The sequence below is a fragment of the Narcine bancroftii genome, chromosome 10, assembly GCF_036971445.1.
Source record: "Narcine bancroftii isolate sNarBan1 chromosome 10, sNarBan1.hap1, whole genome shotgun sequence".
Taxonomy (NCBI): Eukaryota; Metazoa; Chordata; class Chondrichthyes; order Torpediniformes; family Narcinidae; genus Narcine; species Narcine bancroftii.
The window spans coordinates 28,044,755-28,067,057 of record NC_091478.1 but is presented as its reverse complement, the minus strand read 5'-3'; the positions used below and the strand labels follow the sequence as shown (position 1 = coordinate 28,067,057).

The 22,303-nt window shown below is 41.2% G+C and overlaps 1 protein-coding gene across 4 annotated transcripts in view; it reads right to left on the bottom strand.

Annotated features, from left to right (window-relative positions):
- Positions 1-22,303, bottom strand: part of oga (O-GlcNAcase) — a 67,762-nt gene that overhangs the window by 14,915 nt on the left and 30,544 nt on the right. For 2 of the 4 annotated variants that reach the window (XM_069900364.1, XM_069900362.1), the window contains 5 exons: positions 17,827-18,443; positions 14,159-14,333; positions 12,402-12,455; positions 8,437-8,522; positions 7,383-7,487 (listed from right to left, as the gene is read on the bottom strand). In XM_069900364.1, the coding sequence (XP_069756465.1) occupies positions 7,383-7,487; positions 8,437-8,522; positions 12,402-12,455; positions 14,159-14,333; positions 17,827-18,443 (1,037 nt within the window). Of the gene's footprint in view, positions 1-2,358; positions 2,550-7,382; positions 7,488-8,436; positions 8,523-12,401; positions 12,456-14,158; positions 14,334-17,826; positions 18,444-22,303 lie in introns of those variants that run through there. The other 2 variants (XM_069900365.1, XM_069900363.1) reach the window with 2 other exon arrangements.

Here is a 22,303-nt window from a genome sequence, read left to right as displayed (position 1 = left end):
ATATTCCCATCCCATTCATATCTAAGGATGACGAGCGTCCCACCTTCAGGAGAGTTAATCCGAGGCAAGCAAAATTTGCTAATCATGAGTGGTTTTAACTTGTGTTAGTCTTGTTTACACAAAACAACAATGTCACACGATCTTTGCATTATTTCAACACCTCGTGTCAATGGACATCATCTTTGCTAGACAGTGCGCGGTCTGGGATCATCTTGTAGCAGAGGCCTGTTTTGTCACAGTTGTACACTTCTTCTTCGACGTAGCCACCTTATTCTATAGAAGTTTTTAAGTTCTGCCAGATATTCACTGGCGGTGGCACTATCTGCTGAGCGAGTTTCTCCAGACACTTACATTTGAGAAATCCCTTGACGGCATTTAAACTGTTCTAGCATCCATTGCTAGCTCTGAACTGTGAGGTTTCTCCATTGATCAGCTGGTCAAACATCTCGGCTTGAGCTTTGAGAATAGGCCTGGAAATTGGAAGGCCTTCTGAGCGTGTTTGAACAAACTTGTACAGGAAGTCAGCAAGGCTGATATCTTTGGCTGTCTTCATGCATTTGGCCTTTAGTCCCGCCTCTTCCTCAGCTTTCCAAAGTGACATAGATAATTTGTCTTCCTGAGATTTCCAGCCATGAAGTTTTGATTCAGGTATGCAGAGGTCGCGTGCAACTGGGTTCGACTTTTACTCTTGACTGCGTCAAGTGTATGAAGCTTATCTTTCACTGAAAAACATATTAGTCTTCTAACAGTGCATTCCATTTCAATTCCAGAAGGGGGGGGAGGGTCCACCGGGTGATCACGTTATATATTTGGGTTTGCATTAAATTGGGTAGCATTAAAATCTGAGTTCCACTGTAATTCTGCTGCACCTGCAGGTAAAACATCTAAGGGTTGTATGTGATGTCATGTATGTACTCTGACAATAAATCTGAAATAAATAAATACATGCATTTAAGACATCTTAAATGGCAGCCAGTGATCCATGTGATTAGCTGAGGAATGACAGCTCAAGAGGATGCTATTAAAATGAAATGTTACACAAGAATGGTGCTGACTGCTGAGGTATGGGAGATAAATTTACATTGCTGCAAATCTCCAAAAGTAGTGACAGTGTTTATCTTTTGCAGAAATAAGGAGAGACCCTCATGTCACCTGTATATTTAAGGCAATAATTGTATCAGTTATGTACTCATTTGCAATGTCTGCCATTTTCCAGGAACTATTCCCCCAGAAAAGACAAGCATGGAGCAGAAAGGTCCTCAGGGGCTTTTCCATATTCTCAACTAAAGATGGTTGGTGGTGAGACTCCAATCCAGCTATGCCTAATTGGCAATGAGGACAGAAAAATAACTCTGCCATGTCTTCCCTTCATGGTCAACCTGGTGGGCAGCCAGATTGAGCAATCAGTCAAGCTTTGCTGTGGTACCAGAATTTTCCAATGATTCAATCACAAGTCATGACAAACATCACATGGGACTCCATAATAAATGAGCTGGATCAATGTTTTCCACACAAACACGTTTGATGAGAAGGGGGAAAGAAGAGTGCAGTCTTACTACCATCTCAGAGGTAAAACCTACAAGGAAACCAGGACTAATTCAGCACAAAAAAGCAACTATTACTACCAGCTCAGATTAGATTTGACGAGATTGATTTTCTCCACACTGCAAAACAAAATTTCTACAATAAAAGGAAACTATCTTACACTGAATGTGTGAAATGCTCAGGCCCACAAGGATCTGGATATTGAGCAAACAGAGAGTTACTTACAATAACTTACATCAAGCCTGGGCCCAGGCTCCAACCTGCAATACCAGGACACTTATATTGCATCCAGTATCGATGCTGAGTAATTGCTCAACAAAAGAAGGTGTAAGGCACTCCTTCTGTCTGTTAGCCTACATGTCACCAATGGGTAAGGTGTAGTACCTGTTTAGCTTCCCAATGAGGGTTACGTGAAGCTATGGATTGCAGATGGTGGATGTTTTTTTTCAAGCAGATTCTACAAATTGGAATTTATGGTTGTAAAACTAAAAACACTGGGCAGATGAATCTGTTGATCATTAGCCAGGGTTACCCATCCAGTATGGATACTGTAACTGAAGGCGGCAACAGGAAACCACTTCAGTATTTTTTCCCTTGTATAATCATGAACTCAACATCGACTATGGTCTCAGCTCAAAGATGGAGCCTTCACTGAAGGAGAACAGGGAAGGCAACAATGACAACTCAGAGGGTTAGAGATCATGACTCATGACAAAACATTATCACCCATGCCAAACAGCAAGGCACTTGAATTATGTTTTATTGCACAGGACAGGCCATTCAGCCAATGAATTTAGCATTCTGATCTTATCCCATTTGCGTGAATTGATCTACATCCTCAGAGCCTCTTCTGACTATAAATCTGTCCAAATGTCTTTTGAATGTTATTGTGCCGGTTTGTGCAGCTTCCTCTGGCAGCTCTTTTCAGACACTGACCTCCTTCTGAGTAAAAATGTTGGCATTCGGCTCCTTCCCAAATTTTTCCATCTCACCTTGAACTTGCACTAAAAGACAAGAACAGTTAGCAGGAGGCCATCTGGTCTGCCATTCAACAAGATCTGGCTATGGGCTCCAAACAGCAGCTACCTTTGTTGTTCCAAGAACCTCAATTTCCCCAACTAAGCAAAAATCTAACTATGCCTTAAATATATTTAAAGAGACAGCTTCCACTACTTCCCTGAGCAGAGAATTCTAGATTCTACACTCTGGAAAAACCATTTCCACCTCTACTCCTCCAAATCTTGAGGCAATGTCCCATCTACCAGCGGAAACATGTTTCTTCAAGATCCCCTCTCATTCTTCTGAATTTCAGCATGGTCTAAGGTGATTTAATCTCTCACCAGTAGCTTGTACAGTCATGGCAGAACCTCCCTGCTTTTAAACCTAACCCTTCCAGCAATGAAGATCAACATCTTCTACCTGTCTTCCACCTGTCGCATCAGCAAACCAAACTTTTGCAATTCCTGCACCAAACACTCCCGTCCCTCTTCACAGCAGCATGCTTTCACCAATTTTTTTCTTCTAAAGTGGATGACCTCACAGTTATTAACATTGTACTCCATCTGCCAAACCCTCACCCACTCACTCAATTTATCTCTGCATCCTCTGCACACTTTTCCCCCACAGTCAGTATTCACTTTATCCACACTCCTCATGTTTTTTTTATATAAACTTTTTATATGATCATCCCTCGGCCTCTTTTGCTTCGGGGACAAAGACCCAGCCTATCTAAGCTCTCCTTATAACTCACTCCTCCTGTTCCAGCAACATTGTGGTGAATCTCTTTAGTTCCCCTTCCAATTTATGGATGTCCTTCTATAGCTGAGTGAGCAGAGCTGCATATTATACTCTAAATTTGGTCTAACCAATACCTTGTACAGCTGACTCACGAGTTCCTTACCTTCATATTCTCTACCTTGTCCAATGAAAGCAAGTTCTACTCCTTAAACCCATCTACTCAACTGATCAAAATCCTGTTGTAAACTTGAATATCTTCCTTCTCTGCTCACTATGCCACCAATTTTGGTGTCATCCACATTTTTAATAATCAAGTGAACTAAATGCCATCCAAATTGCGAACAGATGACAAACAGCAGCAGATCCAGTACAGATCCCTGCGGCATACCACTGGACAAAGACTCCAATCAGTAAAAACATTCTTCCAGTGCGACCCTCTGCCTTCCTTCCACCAAGTCAGATTTGAATCCAGTGGGCCTACTCACCTTGGATTCTACATGATACCTGGTCCACTGCTCTGCCTCATCATCCTTCAGTCACTTCTTCAAACAAACCAACCAACAGATTCGTGAGACAGGATCTTTCACGTGAATCCATGCTGACTACATCCACTCAGTCCTTGCATACCTAAATGCCAGTTGATCCTGTCCCTCAGAATCCACTCCAGCAAATTCTGAACAACTTACATCAAGCTCACTGGCTTGTAGTTGCCTGGATTGTCCCTGCTGCCTTTTTAATACATTTGCCACCCTCCCATCTTCTGGCACTTCACCCAAGGCCAACAATGATGCAAACATCTCAGCAAGGGGCTCTGCGACTTCTTCCCCAGTTTCCCATAAGGTGCAAGGATTCACTTCATCAGGCCCCAAAGGATGGCCCACGTTAATCTGCTCCAAGGCTGCCAAGACCTCCTCCCTGATAGTTCTAATATGGTTCCACACCTTGCCACTTGTTTCCACCAATTGCTTGGTTTCACAGCAAGGACTGATGAGAAGCATTGATTGAAAATCCCACCCATCTCCTGCAGCTTCTCATAAAGGCATCTTTAATGAGACCAATTCTCTCTCTCTTTACCCTTTAACAAACCTGTAGGATCTTGGAATTCTCTACTGCCCAACAACTCTATTCACACTTTCCTGATTTCATTCTTAAGCTTGCACTTGTACTCAAGGGATTTCTTTGATTTGGACTCAATTCCGATGCAAGCTCTTTTTTTCCGGACCACATCCTCAATAGCTCTCATCAACCAGAGTTTCTTAAACTAACCACCTTTGCCCTTCACCTAAACAAGAACATGCAGTGCCTGAACTCTTGCTATCTCACCTTTTAAAACATCCCACTTTCCCTTTGTCCCCTGGCCTGCAACATCCCCCTGGCCTGCAAGCTCCAAAGTCATTGCCCCAATTTAAGACTTGCAGGCCAGTCCCATTTTTTTCCATTAAAATTTTAAAACTAAGGGAGTTACGGTCACTAGACCCAAAGTGCACCCCCTACTGAGACTCCAGTATTTTTCCCCTATCTTGCAGAATTAGGGCCTTCAATGTATTGGTTAAGGAAGTTCTCCTGGACACACCATCCAAGCCCTTTGTACTATGGATGCCCCAGTAAATATCCCGCAAGTTCAAGTCTCTCAGTAATACTACTCTTATTCTTAAAGCTATCTGCAATTTTCCTTAACAGTTTTGTTCAAATAGTGCTCGGGTGTTAAGGAGCTTGAAATAATTGAAGCCAGAATTTTAAGCAAATTAAAAACCATCACTATCCTACTCCCAATTCAGGAACTAAATTTATTAGTAAAAGAGCACGAGATGATTTTCAGATGACAATAAAAAAACAATGACACAATTCTAAGTAGAAGCATCTCAAAATAATGATGAGGATGTCCAATTCAGTGGCTTGACAAATAAAGATATCTTGTCCTTCAACAGTCAATTAGCGTTATGGATTAATGATTAACTAGGGACCAGTAGATCAGACCAAGCAATGGGGTTCAGATGTGCATACCTGTGCATGAGGTCCTCCACCCAGGGCCACAAACAGACCTTCTAGGCGAGGCAGAGCTTTACATACACATCATTCAACCTAATCCACTGCATTTGGTGTACCTAGTGTGGCATACTCTATGTCGCTGAGACCAAACACAGGTTGGGTGACCACTTCACCTCATACTCATGCTCTCTCGGTGGTCCAGGCTTGAACTTCCAGTATCCAAGCATTTGAACTCCCTCAACCATTCCCTCACAGTTCTTAGCCTCATCCTTTTCAGGGCGACTCCAAATGTCAACTTGTGGAGTAATGCATCAAATTCCTTCTGGACTGCCTCAAATGTAGGCATGAATATTGATTTTTCTAAAATTTTAGGTAACCTTCACTTTGATGTTTCCACTGCTTAGGTTTTTTTCCCCAATTTAAATGAAAATTTTATTTACAGCATGGTAGAAGCCAATTCCAGCCATTTAAACTCATACCGTCCAATTACACCCAAATGAACCTTTAACCCCATGTTTTTGAAGGATGGGAAGAAACCCATGCAGACACGGGTAGAACATACAAACCCCTTACAGGCAGCGCCAGATTCGAACCTGGGTTACTTGCGTTATAATAGCATTGCGCTAATTGCGCCCTCCACTTCTTCCCTTTCTTCTTTGCACCCCGCACACCATGGTCTCTCCCTCTTCCCATTTCCCCACCTCTCCCACCTTCTATCCAACACCCAATCACTTTTTGGCCCCTCCCAGCTCCTTTCCCCCTTCGAATACAAAATATCACCCCCTTCTTACTTTTGTCTCGATACAAGGTCCTGACCGGAAACGTTGACTGACCATTGCTACCCACGGATACTGCCTGATCCTCTGAGTTCCTCCAGTAGTTCACTGTTTGCTCAAGATTCCAGCATCAGCAGATTTTGTGTTCCTTCAGTTCAAAGGGTGACTGGCCAATCTGATATTGAACTTACCAAGTAAATTCATATCAATGGTGATTTCTGCCTGTACGAGGACAAATCCATCATAAAGCATTCCAGTTTCCCCAGATTCTTTTACCTGTAAAGAGTAGGTTAATCACTATTCTATGCAGATTAACCAAGCACTGGAGGCAAGGAAGCAGTCGAATGATCCAGTTGGTTTCAATAGGTAGAGTGCGAAGTCCTGCCAAAGGGAGCCATTCAATTTTGCTTCTTCCCAAAATGGGAGCCAAGAATAGACATTAATTTACTTCTTTCTGATATTTGCAGAACACAAGGATGAGCCTGCAGGGTTGTAATTAAGAGTGCTGGATATTTTGGATATAGAGACTGCAACCCAGTCACCAATGCATCTGTTCCCTTGTTGAACAACAATCTCATTAACAAGTGATAGCAGGTCCGAAACTTGTCCAATAATGGCTCCAACCTCTGGGCCAAGACCATGTCAAATTTGATTCAGACCATATCATTGCAAAAACACGAAATGAATCCACACTGTTTAATATAACTGCTCCAAAGCTCAAGGAGAAGCCCAAAAGTAATACCACTTTCCTCTCACCTCCAACCTGCATCTCATTCAGCTTTGAACGTGTAGTCGAAACAAGGTGACAATGCTTCTTGCAGAGAAAGGGTGCCACTAAATATGCCACTTTGACTCCGGATTCAGAAACAGAGTGCATCTAGACTTTGAGATCACAAGATATGACAAGTTCCACTGTAGTAAGATGGTCAGGAGGAAATTTAAGAACAACTTCTAATAGTATGAAGATATTTGATTACAACTATTATATATACAATTTCTGAGTTAGAATGGCCAGAAATACCTTCTTCCCATGACTGCAAAACTAAAGAGATTAAAATCATCAGTAAGATTGAGAGAAAATGCTGCTGAGAAATTATTTTTGAAACAGGTGCCATAACTATTGCTACAAGACCAACCGAATAAATAAAGGTTCTAATTTCAAAGGCTTTTTCTGTACAGACAGCAAAGACACATGCAAATAACCCCGCTGCAACAAACTTCTACGGTTAAATAGTAGGGGAACGCGGAGAGATGTGTTTACATTCATGTGAACACGAGCTGGGGGTTAAAATTAGGAGCATTTCAATTGCATCTCGAAAATGAAATAACACTCACCTCATCTTTTGGAAAATATGGCCTGATTGCATAGACTTTTGACGTCGGCATAGGCGGCGGTGGCTGGTAGAAGAGATCATTTGCCCCCTCAATGGGCAACAAACGCTGCGAAGGACAAAGAGCTTCGTCAGTACAGCTCGGGGTCAGCATTTGGACAATAGTATCTGCTCCACACAACATACCTTCCAATCTCAAACTCATTTGCTACTGAAGGTACCGTGTGAAGCATCATCTGTGTAATAAGCAGATGGAATCAATTCCACTCATTTCAAATAATAAACTAAATGTTGAAGTCTAACTAGTATCAACAGCAGCAAAACAAGTAGAGGGGGATGTACAAATTACTGCACTTACTATGCATCTTTTTAAAAAAGCCAAATGACCTCTTTTGAAGGGTGGGGGCAAGAAATTTTTTGGGGAAGAGGTTTGGTCTGGAGAGGGTTAACTGGCTGTCGAAGCCGTGCATCCAGAGCTTCTTCGCAAGCGCGGTTTCGCAGGCTGCGCGCAAAAGCACCTGTAGGGGAGAAATGAAAAACAGCGCAGCGAAACTCCATGAACCTTTGTGCAAAACCAAGATTCAGCAGCAGGCAGTCTGAAACATACTTCTCTGTCAACCCTCCCATTTGAGTCCATTAGGCACTAATGGCAAGGCGAGACAAGTTTTACTTTTGCATCGGTCAGACAAGCTCGTGTATTCTTTCCCCACTCTGATTTTAGAGGCTGCATATTATTCACTTTATTACTTGGTCACCTTTGTTCATGGAACTTCGAGATCAAAGCAAGCTGCGACAGCGCAGAATAAACAGTGCGCAACCTGCAAAGGAATATTTTTGTCAACGATACATGAACTAAAATTTGCAGCGCACGCAGGCGCAGTGGGATTCCAACAACTCCTTCCAACTGAAAAGAAAGCAAATTAGTGCCAGTACCAAATGTACCAAATTCTGTCAAGGAAACCAGCTAGCCATCAACAGACCAATCCTTTCTTTTTGTACAATGTTTCTCTTTCAAAATGAAGAAAAAACAAATCAGTCAGTGGGAATTCGTAGAATACCTGAAACTCTCCTGCTAGACCACCTCTAAAGGCCCAGGGTTCTTGGTCGCCACTCAAGAACTGTGCTGAAGATTGACTACGACACCCTGTTGATCAGATCCAAGCGGAGAATGTTACGTGGGGGCTTCCTGTGGTCTTACTTTTCCGCAAAAGCAAAACACCACCTTCTCAACAGAAAGAAAAAGTGCGCAGCAAGAAATGCCCTATCTGACCTAGACTACCCTTTTACAACATTTAGGGCTGTAATGATTCACATCACCATGATTTTGGAAAAGCTTTTATGTGAGGCGGTCATCTATTAACCCATTAAGCACCACCACAAATTGAGAAAAGTTTGTACAGTGGTTCTTTACAAAATAATTGAGAAGTGTGTACAGAATAATTCCAAGTTTTTCCACCATTCTCTTTTGGGTACCTTGGATAAAACTCAAATATTGTAACGATGCCCCAGAAGTCCCATTGCAGCCCTAAGCAATACCTTCAATTAAATGAAGTCACATTTTGGTGCTCCTCTTGTCAGATGACATTTGGTACTAGGATTTGTTTAAACAGAAAAAACTTGACCTCTGCTGGTTAAAGACCTAAGTATCAGTAAAAAAAAATAAAAGTGCTGGAAGCACTCCAGCAATGATGGAGAGATGAGGTTTCATTCCCACAAATGCTGCTTGAAGCTGTTGAGTGTTTTAAACGGTTTTTAATTTGAGATTTCCAGCTTGCATAGTTCTGTCTTTCATGTGTCGATTCACAGAATGAGGCTCTCAGCAAAATTATTGGAAACTTGATCACATCAACCTCAGCATTGCTGACTGAGTATAATCAGGAAGATCCAATGATAAAAGCTTTCATATATCCAACAAACTGAAGTTGGTCGCTCGCAGGCTACAGCGCCTGTTATTAATTAGACATGGATTCACAAGCTCATCCATGCTCGGCAAAGGATTACAAGGAGCTTGGGTCTTGTACATACATCAAGAATTTTTTTCTGTTCAGCTTGATTCTTCCAAAGAAGATAACATTTCCTATGAGGTCTTCCCTTCAAAGAAGTTCATATAATTTCCCCCCCCACAAAAAAAAGAGGCAATCATTCAAAACAGGCTCCAGAATAACGTTGAGCTAGGACATTATCCTAGCTTCAGTAACTTGCAAAACAAATTCAATTCTGTGTTCCATATTCTCTTCCCACAACCACATTAAATGATCCTTCCTATTCTAGCTTGTATTTATCCAGGTTAAATTGGTGCAATTACATTAATAACTCAAATACAAAGCTGGACTCTAGATGGGCACGCTAAAATTCTTAATTTTTATCTTCAGTTGTGATTAATTTTGTACCTATTCTAGGTCTGTTCTGAAAAATGAAGTTGATGTATCTTTGCATACCAGTTGAAGGTCTGGAGCCTGGCCATGCTCTCTCTCATCACAAGCAATAACAAGGTTTATGTAGTGCCTTTTGCAACCATGGGCCATTCCAAAGCATTTTAAAGCTCAAGAATGTATGGTGTAGTCACCAGTAAAGGAATCACATTGATTACTTTCTTTCTTGATCATAAATTTTTTTTTTGGGTGGGGGGGGTGGAAAAGAAGGGAACAAAGAAATACTCAATTTGTAGAATCTGTTGCAGCATCCCTTAAAATTCTAGTCAACAATCTAGAATCACTGGTAACTAAGGAATTAAAATTGGATGTGTACGGCACCAATCAAAATCTAACCAGGAGCATGCTGGAGTGGCAAAGAGGTTAGGAAGAGTGAAAACACAGCAACTGAACAGGAGCAACACTAAAGAGAGTAATATTAAGTGAATTTGTAGCAACTAAGCTGTCATTGTAGCAAGAGATTTTCTAAGAGAGTCGAGCAGCATTGAAACAGGCCCTTCAGCCCAAATCCTTTCCAAACATCTTCAGTGTTGCAATTGTATCCATCTCTACCACTTCCTCCTGCAGCTTTTTTCCATACATCCACCACCCTTCTTCAGCTTTCTGGCCTCAACGTTCCTGTTCAAACTACAGCTGAATACAGTCACAGGGTTAGATAACTACGAATAGTTTCAACGCGAGGGGTGGAGGAAATTAGACAAAAAAAGCAATTGGAATTTGACTGTTAATTCAGAGAAATCCAAAGGGAAGAGATTCAAAATGACATTGTTTCACATACATAGCATACCATTTCATTAACAAGCCTGGTTAACATGGTCAGAGCCGAGATCATGTTGAAATGATGAGCCTGGAAACTTCTGCTTAACTAGGTAAATACTCTCCCCATTTTAAGGTTTTGAATAGATACTGAACTATAACAAACATTTGATGGTGATGAAAAGGCAAGTTCACCAGACACAAAAATAACCATTTGGGAAGTTACTGAAGAAGACATTTTAAAAGGAAAAGGGGAGATTTTTAATCAATAGCACTGCATAGAATTGACTTTGCCGCTTCAAATATTTACATGTTTTTCATTGTCCTTCAAAATTGGATGGTCCTCATTTGTATCAGTGGCACTCTTCACTGCAGACTGTCTTGGATAAACCGCAGGTTCCCGACAAATAACAGTGGACAATTTGTTTTTTAATTGTCATATGATCCATTCCATGGAGTTGAAAGCTTCAGAGAGCATCTTTAACCAAAGGTATGCTTCAGTAGTGTAAAGTACAGCACAGTTCATGAAGGATCCAAACTTTTGGGCAGATGAATGAACTCTCACTGCTAAGGGGCTGGGGGACGGGGGGGGACAGGGGGGGGGGCGTGGGGGGGGAAAAAGAGTGGTAGATAGACTGAGAAACACCAAGGTCTTAAAGGATCAAGAGGTTGCACTATTTCAGCAGAAATGTCAGAAATATTATTTAATCGGGCTGATTAAGGAGCCCGTGTGTGCTGTCAGAAATACTAAAATCCAAAGTCAACCAGAAAAGTTAAAAGTAGTTCAATATTTGTGATGAAGAGTTGATTTAGAAAGTAAATGTTTGACTTAAAAGTTCCAGGTTGGAACATTGATATTTCCACACCCTCCCCTCCGACCTGATGAATTCCTCCAGCGGGTTATTCCAGCACACCAGCAGTCTAGCATCTCAGATAAATGTTTGTATTCCCATCCGTCTTCCTTCCAACAAGAAATCAAAGCATCAAGTATTTCACTCCTGTGCAAAGAAACCAGCTCAGGAAGTTCTTCAAGAACAAGGGAAGGATCAGATGCATTGACGCCATCCTTTCACAGTTAAAAAGACAATTCTTCCAGTAGGTCTTTTTTTTTTATTTAAAAAAACTGTCAGCAATACTGTAAAACTTTGTTCTCTTTCTCTTATCAGTCCAAATAAGTGAACAGAAATGATCACGAGTGTGCAGTCCATACCATTCCAGTCATCTGACAAGATCAGCTTAGCAGCACAAGAGGGAAAGCTTCAATTTCTGGGCCTTGCTCGTTTTAATAAATCAATGTAAAACGAGTCTGAAACCTGGCGAGGAACAAGGAAGCCTTCCTCTCATTTCACTAGTGAGATACAGTCCTGAGCAGTACCCAAGTTACATGCCATTCTGGATGGAAAATGTACACTTCCTAAAAATGAAGTACATGGAATGTGGTAGGAAGACACTTTGCTGAACCTTCAATTTTTTTTTAGGGGAAGGGAATGGAAAGATTGCAAAACTCTTTATGCTGCAACTGACTTTCATATACAAAATGAGTCAGCTTAGAAAACTGTACCCATTTCTAGAAATTAACTGCAGCTTCAGTTTTTCATGCATTACAACAGATCACAACAAAACATTTCATAAAGCTTGTAACGGGTACTTGGGGACAGTAGCACAACTAGCTTTGATTTCAAAGATAATCTACTGTTCTATGAAAAAAAATGTTAAAGCATTTCTTATAATAGTTGGCTGCACAAATGTGACTTCAAAAACCTTTCCTCAAAACATTTTAAAAAGCCTCACTGCCTATCACTAAACTTAATGAATGATCGCGCCACGCTTCGTACATCTGGTGTTGTCGATCCCACAGCTGTAGTAACTTGTGCTGAGGATTCTTCCATCTGTACACAATGAGGGAAGAAGACAAGACAATAGAAGAGGCCGTTAGTAACCCTTCACATCACAGCATCATACTCAGGTTACGACAGGCTGCAAACTGCATCACTAAGCACTAGGACTGTCTCAGAAAAATACCAGAATTCCAAATCTTTTCAAAGAAACATGATGGGCTTCCTTTCTCACAACTTTTGGTCCCCAATCTTCAATGACCTAATACTGAAGTTGCCAACTGATTCGATAGAAGTATTGCTGCTCGTATAACCTGCCACTGAAGTTTGGCCATAATTCTCCTACATTGAAATCTAATGTTTGTAACCCATCAAATCGCCCTCTACTGTTGATTACCAGAATGAAACCAAGCTTCTACTCAAGTTCAATAGTGGCTCAAGAGTTTTTGTTTGCACCCCACCTGTCTAGGACATTTATTCATCACTTGAGCTATCTGCCATTTCAGATTCAATCTCTCCAGGCCCACTTCCTCCCATTACCAGATTGAAAACTAGCATCTTCCATTCACTGCAGCACTTTGATAAGAGTTTGATCATCCTTACCCCAGCATGTTTTTCAGAAACTACGTACCCCATGCTTTGCTCTTGGAATGGGGACCTAGCCGCTAAGGATAAAGGATCCCTATCCCTGTTTTTCAAAAGACAACCCTAATCCTAGCTGTGATCACAGTGCCAGTCGAGCTGCCTGCTGCATTGTATTTAAAAGTCTGCATCCACGTCATATTCCCTGTCATCTGCGTAGAACCTGTGAATAAAATTTGGTTACATGCTGTAACCCAGACCATGCTGGTGCCTGTGACAGTCTGCACTCCCCCATCTTAATCAAAATGCACATCAAAAACATAACTTTAACAGTTGCTTCATTCCATAACTGTATTCTTATTGCTTTTGCAAAAGGAGGTGGAGTCTCCAGTTTTGAAACAGCTCCCCATCCTGTTTTTAGATGGAATTGGTGGCACTGTTGAAGTACTGACTGAACCAGCAGACACCAGAATAGCCTTGCGCGTTTTATAAAGCTCGCATGCGCTTTGGCCTGGAGATTGCGCTCCAAGCCTTCGGATGGCTGCATCTGCTGGCCTGCCACTCTTCTGTTGGAAACAGTAATGTTACAAGTACACAGCAAGCAGCTCCCAACAGCAGCTTGTGATCTCGGCATAGTTCATTCTTTGGGGGCTGGGGGGGGGGGGAATTATTATTCTGGAAGGCACTCCTCAGTTTTCATATATTTAGTTAGTTCTAGTGACGTGATGCAGTCTACAGTCAGTTCTAGAAAAAACACAAAAATATAACACAATGGGTTGTTTCTTCAAAAAAATAAAAATGCAATCTACCAGTAGACTTAAAATAGTTACAAGGAACAATTACATCAGCCTCTGGAAAATAGAGCCACCAGATAAAGGTTTTTACAATTGGTTTACAAATCAGTAACCCTCGTGTTGGTTTCAAATGCCAGACTGGAAAGAAGACGTCACTTGCTAATGTCACTGTACAAGTGACTAGGGGGAAAATTTTAAGAAACTAATTGGAAAGGATAAAATCAATAGTAGAATTGAAGAACAAGATTTTTTTTTGCTACCTCCAGATAAATTTAGTATTGCAACAAACTTTGGTGCAACGCCGTTTTCAAGGGCTGACCCAATTGTAGGATCTTAAACCAAGGGCATATGGGATCAAAACCAGACTGTACTGTTACCTACCTAACCACTGGACAAAAGATTTCACCATGGACACAACTCCCTTTATATCCCAGACGTATGGGTAGAGATCATAAAGAATAGATCGATTTTCACAGTTAGCAAGTCGAGTAAACATCTGCATTACACTGCAACACATTTCTTCAAACTTGGTGGCCCTGAAATGCCATTTCTCAATCTGGAATAGAAAATAATCACCATCATCTGAAAACATACTAATAGATTAAAAAAATACAACTCAACACAATAAAAATGTTTCCTTTTGCATATTCTCCAGGGAAAGACCTCATATTTAAACCATTTTACACTTGAGATGTTAAGAGCCAGAATATTCCTTTTTATAGGGACTCATTAATTGCTCCACTTGTAACAGGCAATGTAAATCAATCACAATCTAACTCCATTTAATGGCTCACCAAAATGTACTCAAAATTGTTAACAGGAACAGATTACTCCAATTCCAGAATAAAATAAGATTCTTGGAAAAGATCAAAATATAGCAGCTGAGAAAAAAAGTCAAAGCACAAGATGCACTTAATTCCAAGAGTAGGTTGACAACTCATCATGAGGACATGGTCAACTAATAAATTGACTGGTATTGCCTCGGACTTTACTGGCAATATGTCAACAAACCACAGGTTAATACACATATGAAACTATTACAAGATTAGCCAAGGAACAGTGCAGCAACCCACAAAGTTCCTTTTCCCCACACATTTCATGTAAAAAGTGTGCCAAAAATCTCAGCTTGCAAGTAATTACTTCAGCAAATACTTCAAGGCAATAATACCTGGAAAGATTTCATAATGCATGCAGCAAAGACAAGATCACCAATCCTCAGATCCCTAGCCAACTATGTCATTTATGTAATAATTTGGAACAGTCACTACAGATCTTCAGCTAATTTTTCAGCTCTGTAGGAGAGTCCAACAGTGAGGAAATCAAAACACAACTGGAAAAATGTAGACGCTGTCCTCAAAACTCACAATAGAATAAAAGAGCAAAAATTCACAAGAATGTTGCCCACAGTAGGCTGCATTAGTTTTCCTTGGCATAGAGGATGCTGAAGGATAACCTAATGTTAATATGCAAGATGAATTGCAAAGACAGGATAGATTGAGAGAATGGAACAGGCTTACGGTGACTATTAAGTTAAAGGATAGGATTTTTTTTTCAATTAGAGTGATTGCAGTCTGGTACCCACTGCCTAAGAAGGAGAAGCATATGCTCTTACATTGTCTAAAAGTGTTTGGACGAGCATTTTAACCACTGAGAACAGGTTACAAGGTACTGATAAACAGTATCCATGACAATGATCAATCTTCCATCTTCACAAAAGAAAAGCTTGCTTATTTATTTAATAATATCAAGGAGAAAACAAGTAGATTCTAAAATACATAACTAACATTTCAGGCCAGAGGCCTTCATTAAAAGGTCAATGGCAAAAGCAGATTGGGAGCAGCTGCAAAACAGTAAAATGTGATACATGGGCAGCTTTTGAAAGAATAGTAAGAATTCAGGGCTACAGTGTCCCCATAGGGGAAAGGAGCAAAGACGACAAATAATGGGACCTTTGTCAAAGGAAATTGAAGCATTGGAGGGGGGCACATTTAGCATAGCAAGTAGCACGATGCTATTAAACCACCAGCAACCCAGGTTAGAATACAGAGTTGTCTGTAAGGAGTTTGTACATTCTCCGTATCTGCATGGGTTTCCTCCAGGTGCTCCAGTTTCCTCCAACCTTTCAAAATGTATAGGAGCTTTTAGGTTATTTGGGCGGCACAGAATCGTGGTCCAGAAGGGCCAGTTACCGCAATGTATCTCTAAAAAAAAAAAAATTTTTTTTTTTAAAATGAAAAAGGAAAAGTATATAAGCTATAGGAAAGATATTAGACAACAATTAGGAAGGTATAAAGGAACAAAGTGGCCTGAAACAGAATTAAAGAGAATTCCAAAACATTTTATGAATCTGTTAAAATCAAAATATCAGCCAGGAAAGTGGTAGGTCCTGTCAAGGAGCACAGGGAAGCCTTTGTGTGGAGCAACAGGATATGTATGTACCCTAAACGAATACTTCATGGCAGTATTATTCACAAGTAAGAAGGATTAGGAGGATGAAGAGTTAAGGGAAGTTGACGCAAAGACTTTGGAGTGTGCATCAGGAAAGAGGAAGTGTTATAAATATCAACAACATTAAGGTGGACAAATCCTCAAGCCCAGATGACTGAGACATGAGCAGAATAAAGCCATTTGGCCCATCAAGTCTGCTCTGCCATTCGAATGGTAAGTTTCCTCTTTGCCCCATTCTCCTGCCTTCTTCCCCTAACCTTTGACACCCTTACTAATCTTTCTTGCATACATTTTCTTAATTACTGTTGTAATTTAAACCTTGCTGGTGTTTGGAGGCCTGCAGACAACTCCTATCAGTCTTTTTACCCAGGCAGTTTCTCAACTCCACCCACAAAGATTCTACATCCCCTGATCCTATGTCCCTTCTTGCTAAGGATTTGATTTCCTAACCAAAAACACCACACCCCTACTGCCCTCTTGCCTGTCTTTTCGATTGGTTCCTTGGCTCCCAGCTGAGATCCTCCTTCAGCCCACAACATTGTACCAGCCAATTTCTAACTGCACTTTAAGCTCATCTACCTTGTTTTAAATGCTACGTGAATTCAAATACAACACCTTAAGTCCTCCATTTACCACCCTTCTCACTTTCGCCTGTGTTGCCAGAGGTTAAGTTCTTATTCCTTTCTAAACTTACTCTTTTTTAAATGACCTCTCCTATGCTTTCATTCCCTTTAGCTTTAGTCCTATTTTCCTATCTGTTGAATTTTACCCCCCCCCCCCAATAATATTTAGTTTAAAGCGCTATCCAGATGTTAATGGAAGATAGAAGACTGCTGGGGGTCTGACAGATTATTGCATTGTCTGTAGCCACGATTGAGGCACTGGAAGAGTGGAGGGTAGATAATGTTCATGTTCAAGGACAGTGAGGATAAGCCATGAAACTACAGGTCAGTTAGCTTTATGTCAGTGGTAGAGACACTTGTGGAAAAATCTTGGGGTGGGATTAATGTACAAAACAATGATTGGGGCAAACTTGGAAGAAGTTCTGCTAACTACATGAAAGAAAGGATATGGCAGCTCTGTTAAGAGTGCAGCAGATATTCGTCAAGATGTTGCCTGGAACAGAGGGCTGATGTTATAAGGACAGATTGAATAGGCTGGGATTGTCCTCACTGGAGCATGTGGCCTAGGGGGACAGGAGGTAGGTGACATCTTTTACCAAGTACAGTGGAATCTAAAGCTAGAGGACTCTTTAAGGTGAGACAGAAAATATTTAAATAAAAACCGAGGGTCTCATTTTTCCCCATACAGTACTGAACATCTAGAACAAGTTGTCAGAGAAAGTGGTAGAAACAGATACAGTCACTGCATTTAAAAGTTTTTGCATATACATGGCTCGGAAGAGTGCAATGGGTGAAATGCAGGAAGAGGCTTCTTAGTCAGTGAGGACATCTCAATCCAAAGGGCCTGTTTCCATGCTCTATGATAATGTCAGACATTGATTGGCCTTTTCAAGCTCCACTTCTCCTCAATATACAAATGCATTCCATACCAGAACACTGATAAAGTAGACCTGAGAATATATACAAAGTGTATTATACCTTCTCAGCATCTTTCCCTTTACAGTTCACACTAACGACACTACTGTTCGCTCGAAGCCACTGGAATTCCCTCAGCATTTGAACAGCTTTGGGTCCATGCTCATAAGGCAGATAGAACATCTCAGCCAGGAGGTTTAAGTCTTCCAAAGTCACAGCCTCAGCAGTATACAGTGGCTTCTCATTGGGACCTGGGACATACTGCTCTTTGTTCATCTGCTCATCTGTCTGCATTGGTGCTATATCACTTCCCGAATCTTCCTGCATAAAGATCTCAGGAGACTTGGATTCAGCAGTGCTGTCTTTGTCCATCTCCATGGGTTTGAGATCCTCAGACATTTTGGCTTTGACAATGTCTGTAAGGATCTGATTTACATTTTTGGCTTCTTGCTCATCTGGTTTTTCCACTGCCGTTTCCATTGGCTCTTCGTCAGACTGTTGTTTCTTTTCCTCCTCTTCCTTGGCCAACAAGACTGGCTCGCCACCCAATGAATTTCCCTGACTCATGATGGGCTGCTGGTAGACTGTGGTCACTGTGGTCGAGGAGTTCAGGCATGGTGAATCAATCCCCCCCACATCGATGGAATTAGTCTTTGCACCACTATGAGGAGTTGTTCGGCCTGGAAGAAAAGACATGTTCTTTAAACAAAACACAAACTAAAATTAGAGCACAAGGAAGAGGAGGAAGTCACCTGGCCTGTGGAGTCTGCTCCACCATTTAATAAGATCATTGCTGATACAAGCATGAACTACAGTTCCACTTATCCATCTGTTCCCCAAACTTTTAAATCAAAAACCTGTCACTACTGTTTCACTGGTCAGAGAATTCTCTCTGGGAGAGTAGATCCTCCTCATCCAGCTCAAATCTACTCCCCAAGGCTTGAAGCCATATCCTCCAACTCGAGTCACACCTGTCAGTGGAAACTACCTCCCTGCTTCCTATCTATTCCTTTCATAATTCTGTTTTGAGAAGATCCCCCAATCCTAAACTCCACTGAATAGACATAGAACACTTAGTTTAAAGCGCTATCCAGATGTTAATGGAAGATAGAAGACTGCTGGGGGTCTGACAGATTATTGCATTGTCTGTAGCCACGATTGAGGCACTGGAAGAGTGGAGGGTAGATAATGTTCATGTTCAAGGACAGTGAGGATAAGCCATGAAACTACAGGTCAGTTAGCTTTATGTCAGTGGTAGAGACACTTGTGGAAAAATCTTGGGGTGGGATTAATGTTGCAGCTTCATGTGTCTGCATTGACTAGGATTCCCAAGATGATCTAAAACTCTGCTCCTTGGACATAATCATATCCCTTTATTCTTTGCATATGCATACATCTGCCTCAAAGTTTCTTAAGAACAACTACTATATGCAAACAAATTTCCAGTCATAATACACACACAAACAGGTACAGGTGCAGCAGGCTGTCTAGAAGGCAAATGGATTGTTGGCCTTCATTGCTAGAGGGATTGAATGCAAGAGCAGGGAGGTCACTGTGCAAATGTACATAGTGCTGGTAAGGCCACATCTGGGGTACTGCGTGCAGTTCTGATCTCCTTGAAGGATGGACTACCTTTGGAGATGGTGCAGAGGTTCACCAGGTTGATTCCAGAGGTAAGGGGATTGGCCTCTAAGGAGAGATTGAGTCATCCAGGACTGTACTTGCTGGAATTTAGAAGAATGAGAGGGGATCTTATAGAAACAGAAGATGATGAAGGGCATAGATTGAGGTAAGTAAGATGTTTCCATTGGTAGGGGAGACCAGAACCAAGGAACACAGCCACAAGATTCAATGTAGTAGATTTAGGACAGATGAGGAGGAACTGCTTTTCCCAGAGGGTGGTTAATCTGAGGAATTCAAGTTTGGATGGATTTCTACATAGTAAGGGAATTAAGGATTATGGGGAAAAGGCAGACAGGTGGAGATGAGCCCATCATCAGATCAACCATGATCAGACGGAATGATGGCCACTCCTGCTCTTCTTCATGTTCATGTGTTCAAACGATACACATGCAGAACATTTATACATAAAAATATAGCCTAAAAGGAATTCAAGCAACCAACATCCTCAAGTAATGGGCAAAAAAACCCAGGAAAATACATTTTTAAAATTTAAAATAAATAAGAATAAAATAATAGGTTAAAAAAAAAGTGGAAGTTTAAAAATGCAGAAGTAAACGTTTTCTGAAGTTACACAAAACTTTGGTAAAGATGGGAGGAAATATTCAGCCTTTGGAGTGCCTTGGTTATGCTTTGCTCGTAGCAGCTATTTGAATAAAGTTGTGTGAAACAGCAATGGCGTCACCAAGGATGAAGAGCTGGTTGATGTTGCTCACCGTCGGGGTGACTCTCTTATGTCTCCTTATCCCTGCTTAGTGATAAGCACTAAGGGGAGGGTTTAATTATCTATATTGTCATTGTTCGTCTTTCGGGCTCCATGGTAGCGGAGGAACCCATAGATGCAGCGACAGCTGAATGTTTTCAAAGAATGTGACTGAATTTTTTTTTAATACTTTAAAGTTTATATATTCATGCAAGTAAAGTTTGTTCAGTGTAAGTACAGTATTTTTGTCCTTTAAACTGCCTATTCTTAATGAAGGCATTACAAAAGTCTCAAGCGACTGGAAAATACACTTATTAGTACACTTATCTACTAATCCCCATAGGTGTTGGATACCAGGGGTTTTACTGCAGTAGTCTTGGGAGAGTTTGATTGAGCAGTTCATTCAGCAGTCTCATTGCCTGTGGGAGGAAGCTATTTCTCAGTCTGGTGGTACTGGCTCAGATACTCCTGTATCTCTTTCCCAAAAGGAGTACCAGAAAGATGCTGTGTGCAGGGGTCCTCAATGATTTTGAGTTCTCTTCAAATAACAATCTTGGCAGATCATGTCAATGGGGTGGGGGGGGGGGTGGGAGATGGAAGGGGGGGGGGGAGAAAGAGAGATCTCAATGATCTTCTCTGCCGCTCTTATGGTCTCGTGGATTGACCTTCGATCTGATGCTCTACAGCAACTGTACCACACTGTGATGCAGCCATCCAGAATGCTCTCTAAAGAGCTCCTGTAGAAAGATGACAGGATGGTGGCCAATAGCATTTCCTGTCTCAATCTTATTAGGAACTGCTGCCCACTTTGCCTTGACAAAGCATAGCATTAGTAGGAGAACACCAGCCCTCTCCAGAGAAGAAGAAATAAAGTGAAGAAAATACAAAGTTCAAGAAACACAAAACATAACAAATAAAAGATAAAGTTTTGGAGAAAAGAAAGAAAATGGCACCCAAGAAGGAAAAAGTAAAAACGGGAAAAAAAGAAAAGACACCGGAAGAGAAAGGAGAAGGTCTTACCTGCATGAAAAACGGAGCCGTCATGGAGAAAAGAGCCCGTTCCCCAAGGTTGGCGACTACCCTGCAGAGTCGCAACCTCCCGACAGCTGGACTGCAAAAATGGCTCTCTGAGCCAAACAAAAGCGCGCAACTGCGCATACGCGAGGAGTTGCGCATGCGCAGAATAAGGAAAAAAAGAACACCGACGGGATGGGAGCCCAGCTGAGGAGCGAGCAAACACAGCGTGACCAGCTGAGGGATGCCCGACACCAGGGCTCTCATCTGGAAGAAGAGGAAAGCGACAGGAAAGGGAGTGATAGGAAAGAAGAACAGCAACAGGAGGCCCAGCAGATGACTAGCCCAGAAGAAGAGGACCAACAGCAAGAAGCCAAGCAAGAAAAAGATTTAAACATCAAGATAAAAAATGAAACATGGGAAAAGTTATGCTCTGGAACTATGAAGAATATAATAAACACAAGGTAACGCATGATACAGTATAATTGGTTACACAGGTTATATATCACAACCCAAAAGTTTTTTAAAAATGGGATCCAACGTCATCAGATAGATGTTTTCACTGTAAGAAGGAAATGGGAACAACAGTACATGCAGTTTGAGCATGTGAGAAAGTGAAAAGATTTTGGGAAGATCTAAATAAAATCACAAAAAGCAACATACCAAAAAATCCAGAGATCTTTCTTCTAAGTAATACAAGAAGTAAAGAATTAGGCCTCAAACTGGATGAAACGCAAAAATATTTATTATGATAGCCTTAGCTGTAACAAAAAAATGTATAATGTCAACTTGGAAATCAGAAGAGAGCCCGAGAGTACACCAATGGTACATGGAAATGAATAAATGTATTCCATTGGAAAAAAATAACATATAATTTAAAAAATAAAGTCACATTATTCGAACAAATTTGGGAACCGTACATGGAACACAACAGAGAAGGCTTGCCTCGGACCTCCACCCCCTAAATTGATAAGACGACAAAATGACTTAATCCAGTGAGTAAAAGTAAATGACACAATTTTCTTGTTTATTTTCATTGTGTGATGACATTGTTTAAAGGTTTTATTGTATATGTTGAACGTTAAATGGGTTTGGAGGGGGGTGGGAGGTAGTGGGTAAAAAAGGGGAGAAAATGCCACTGTG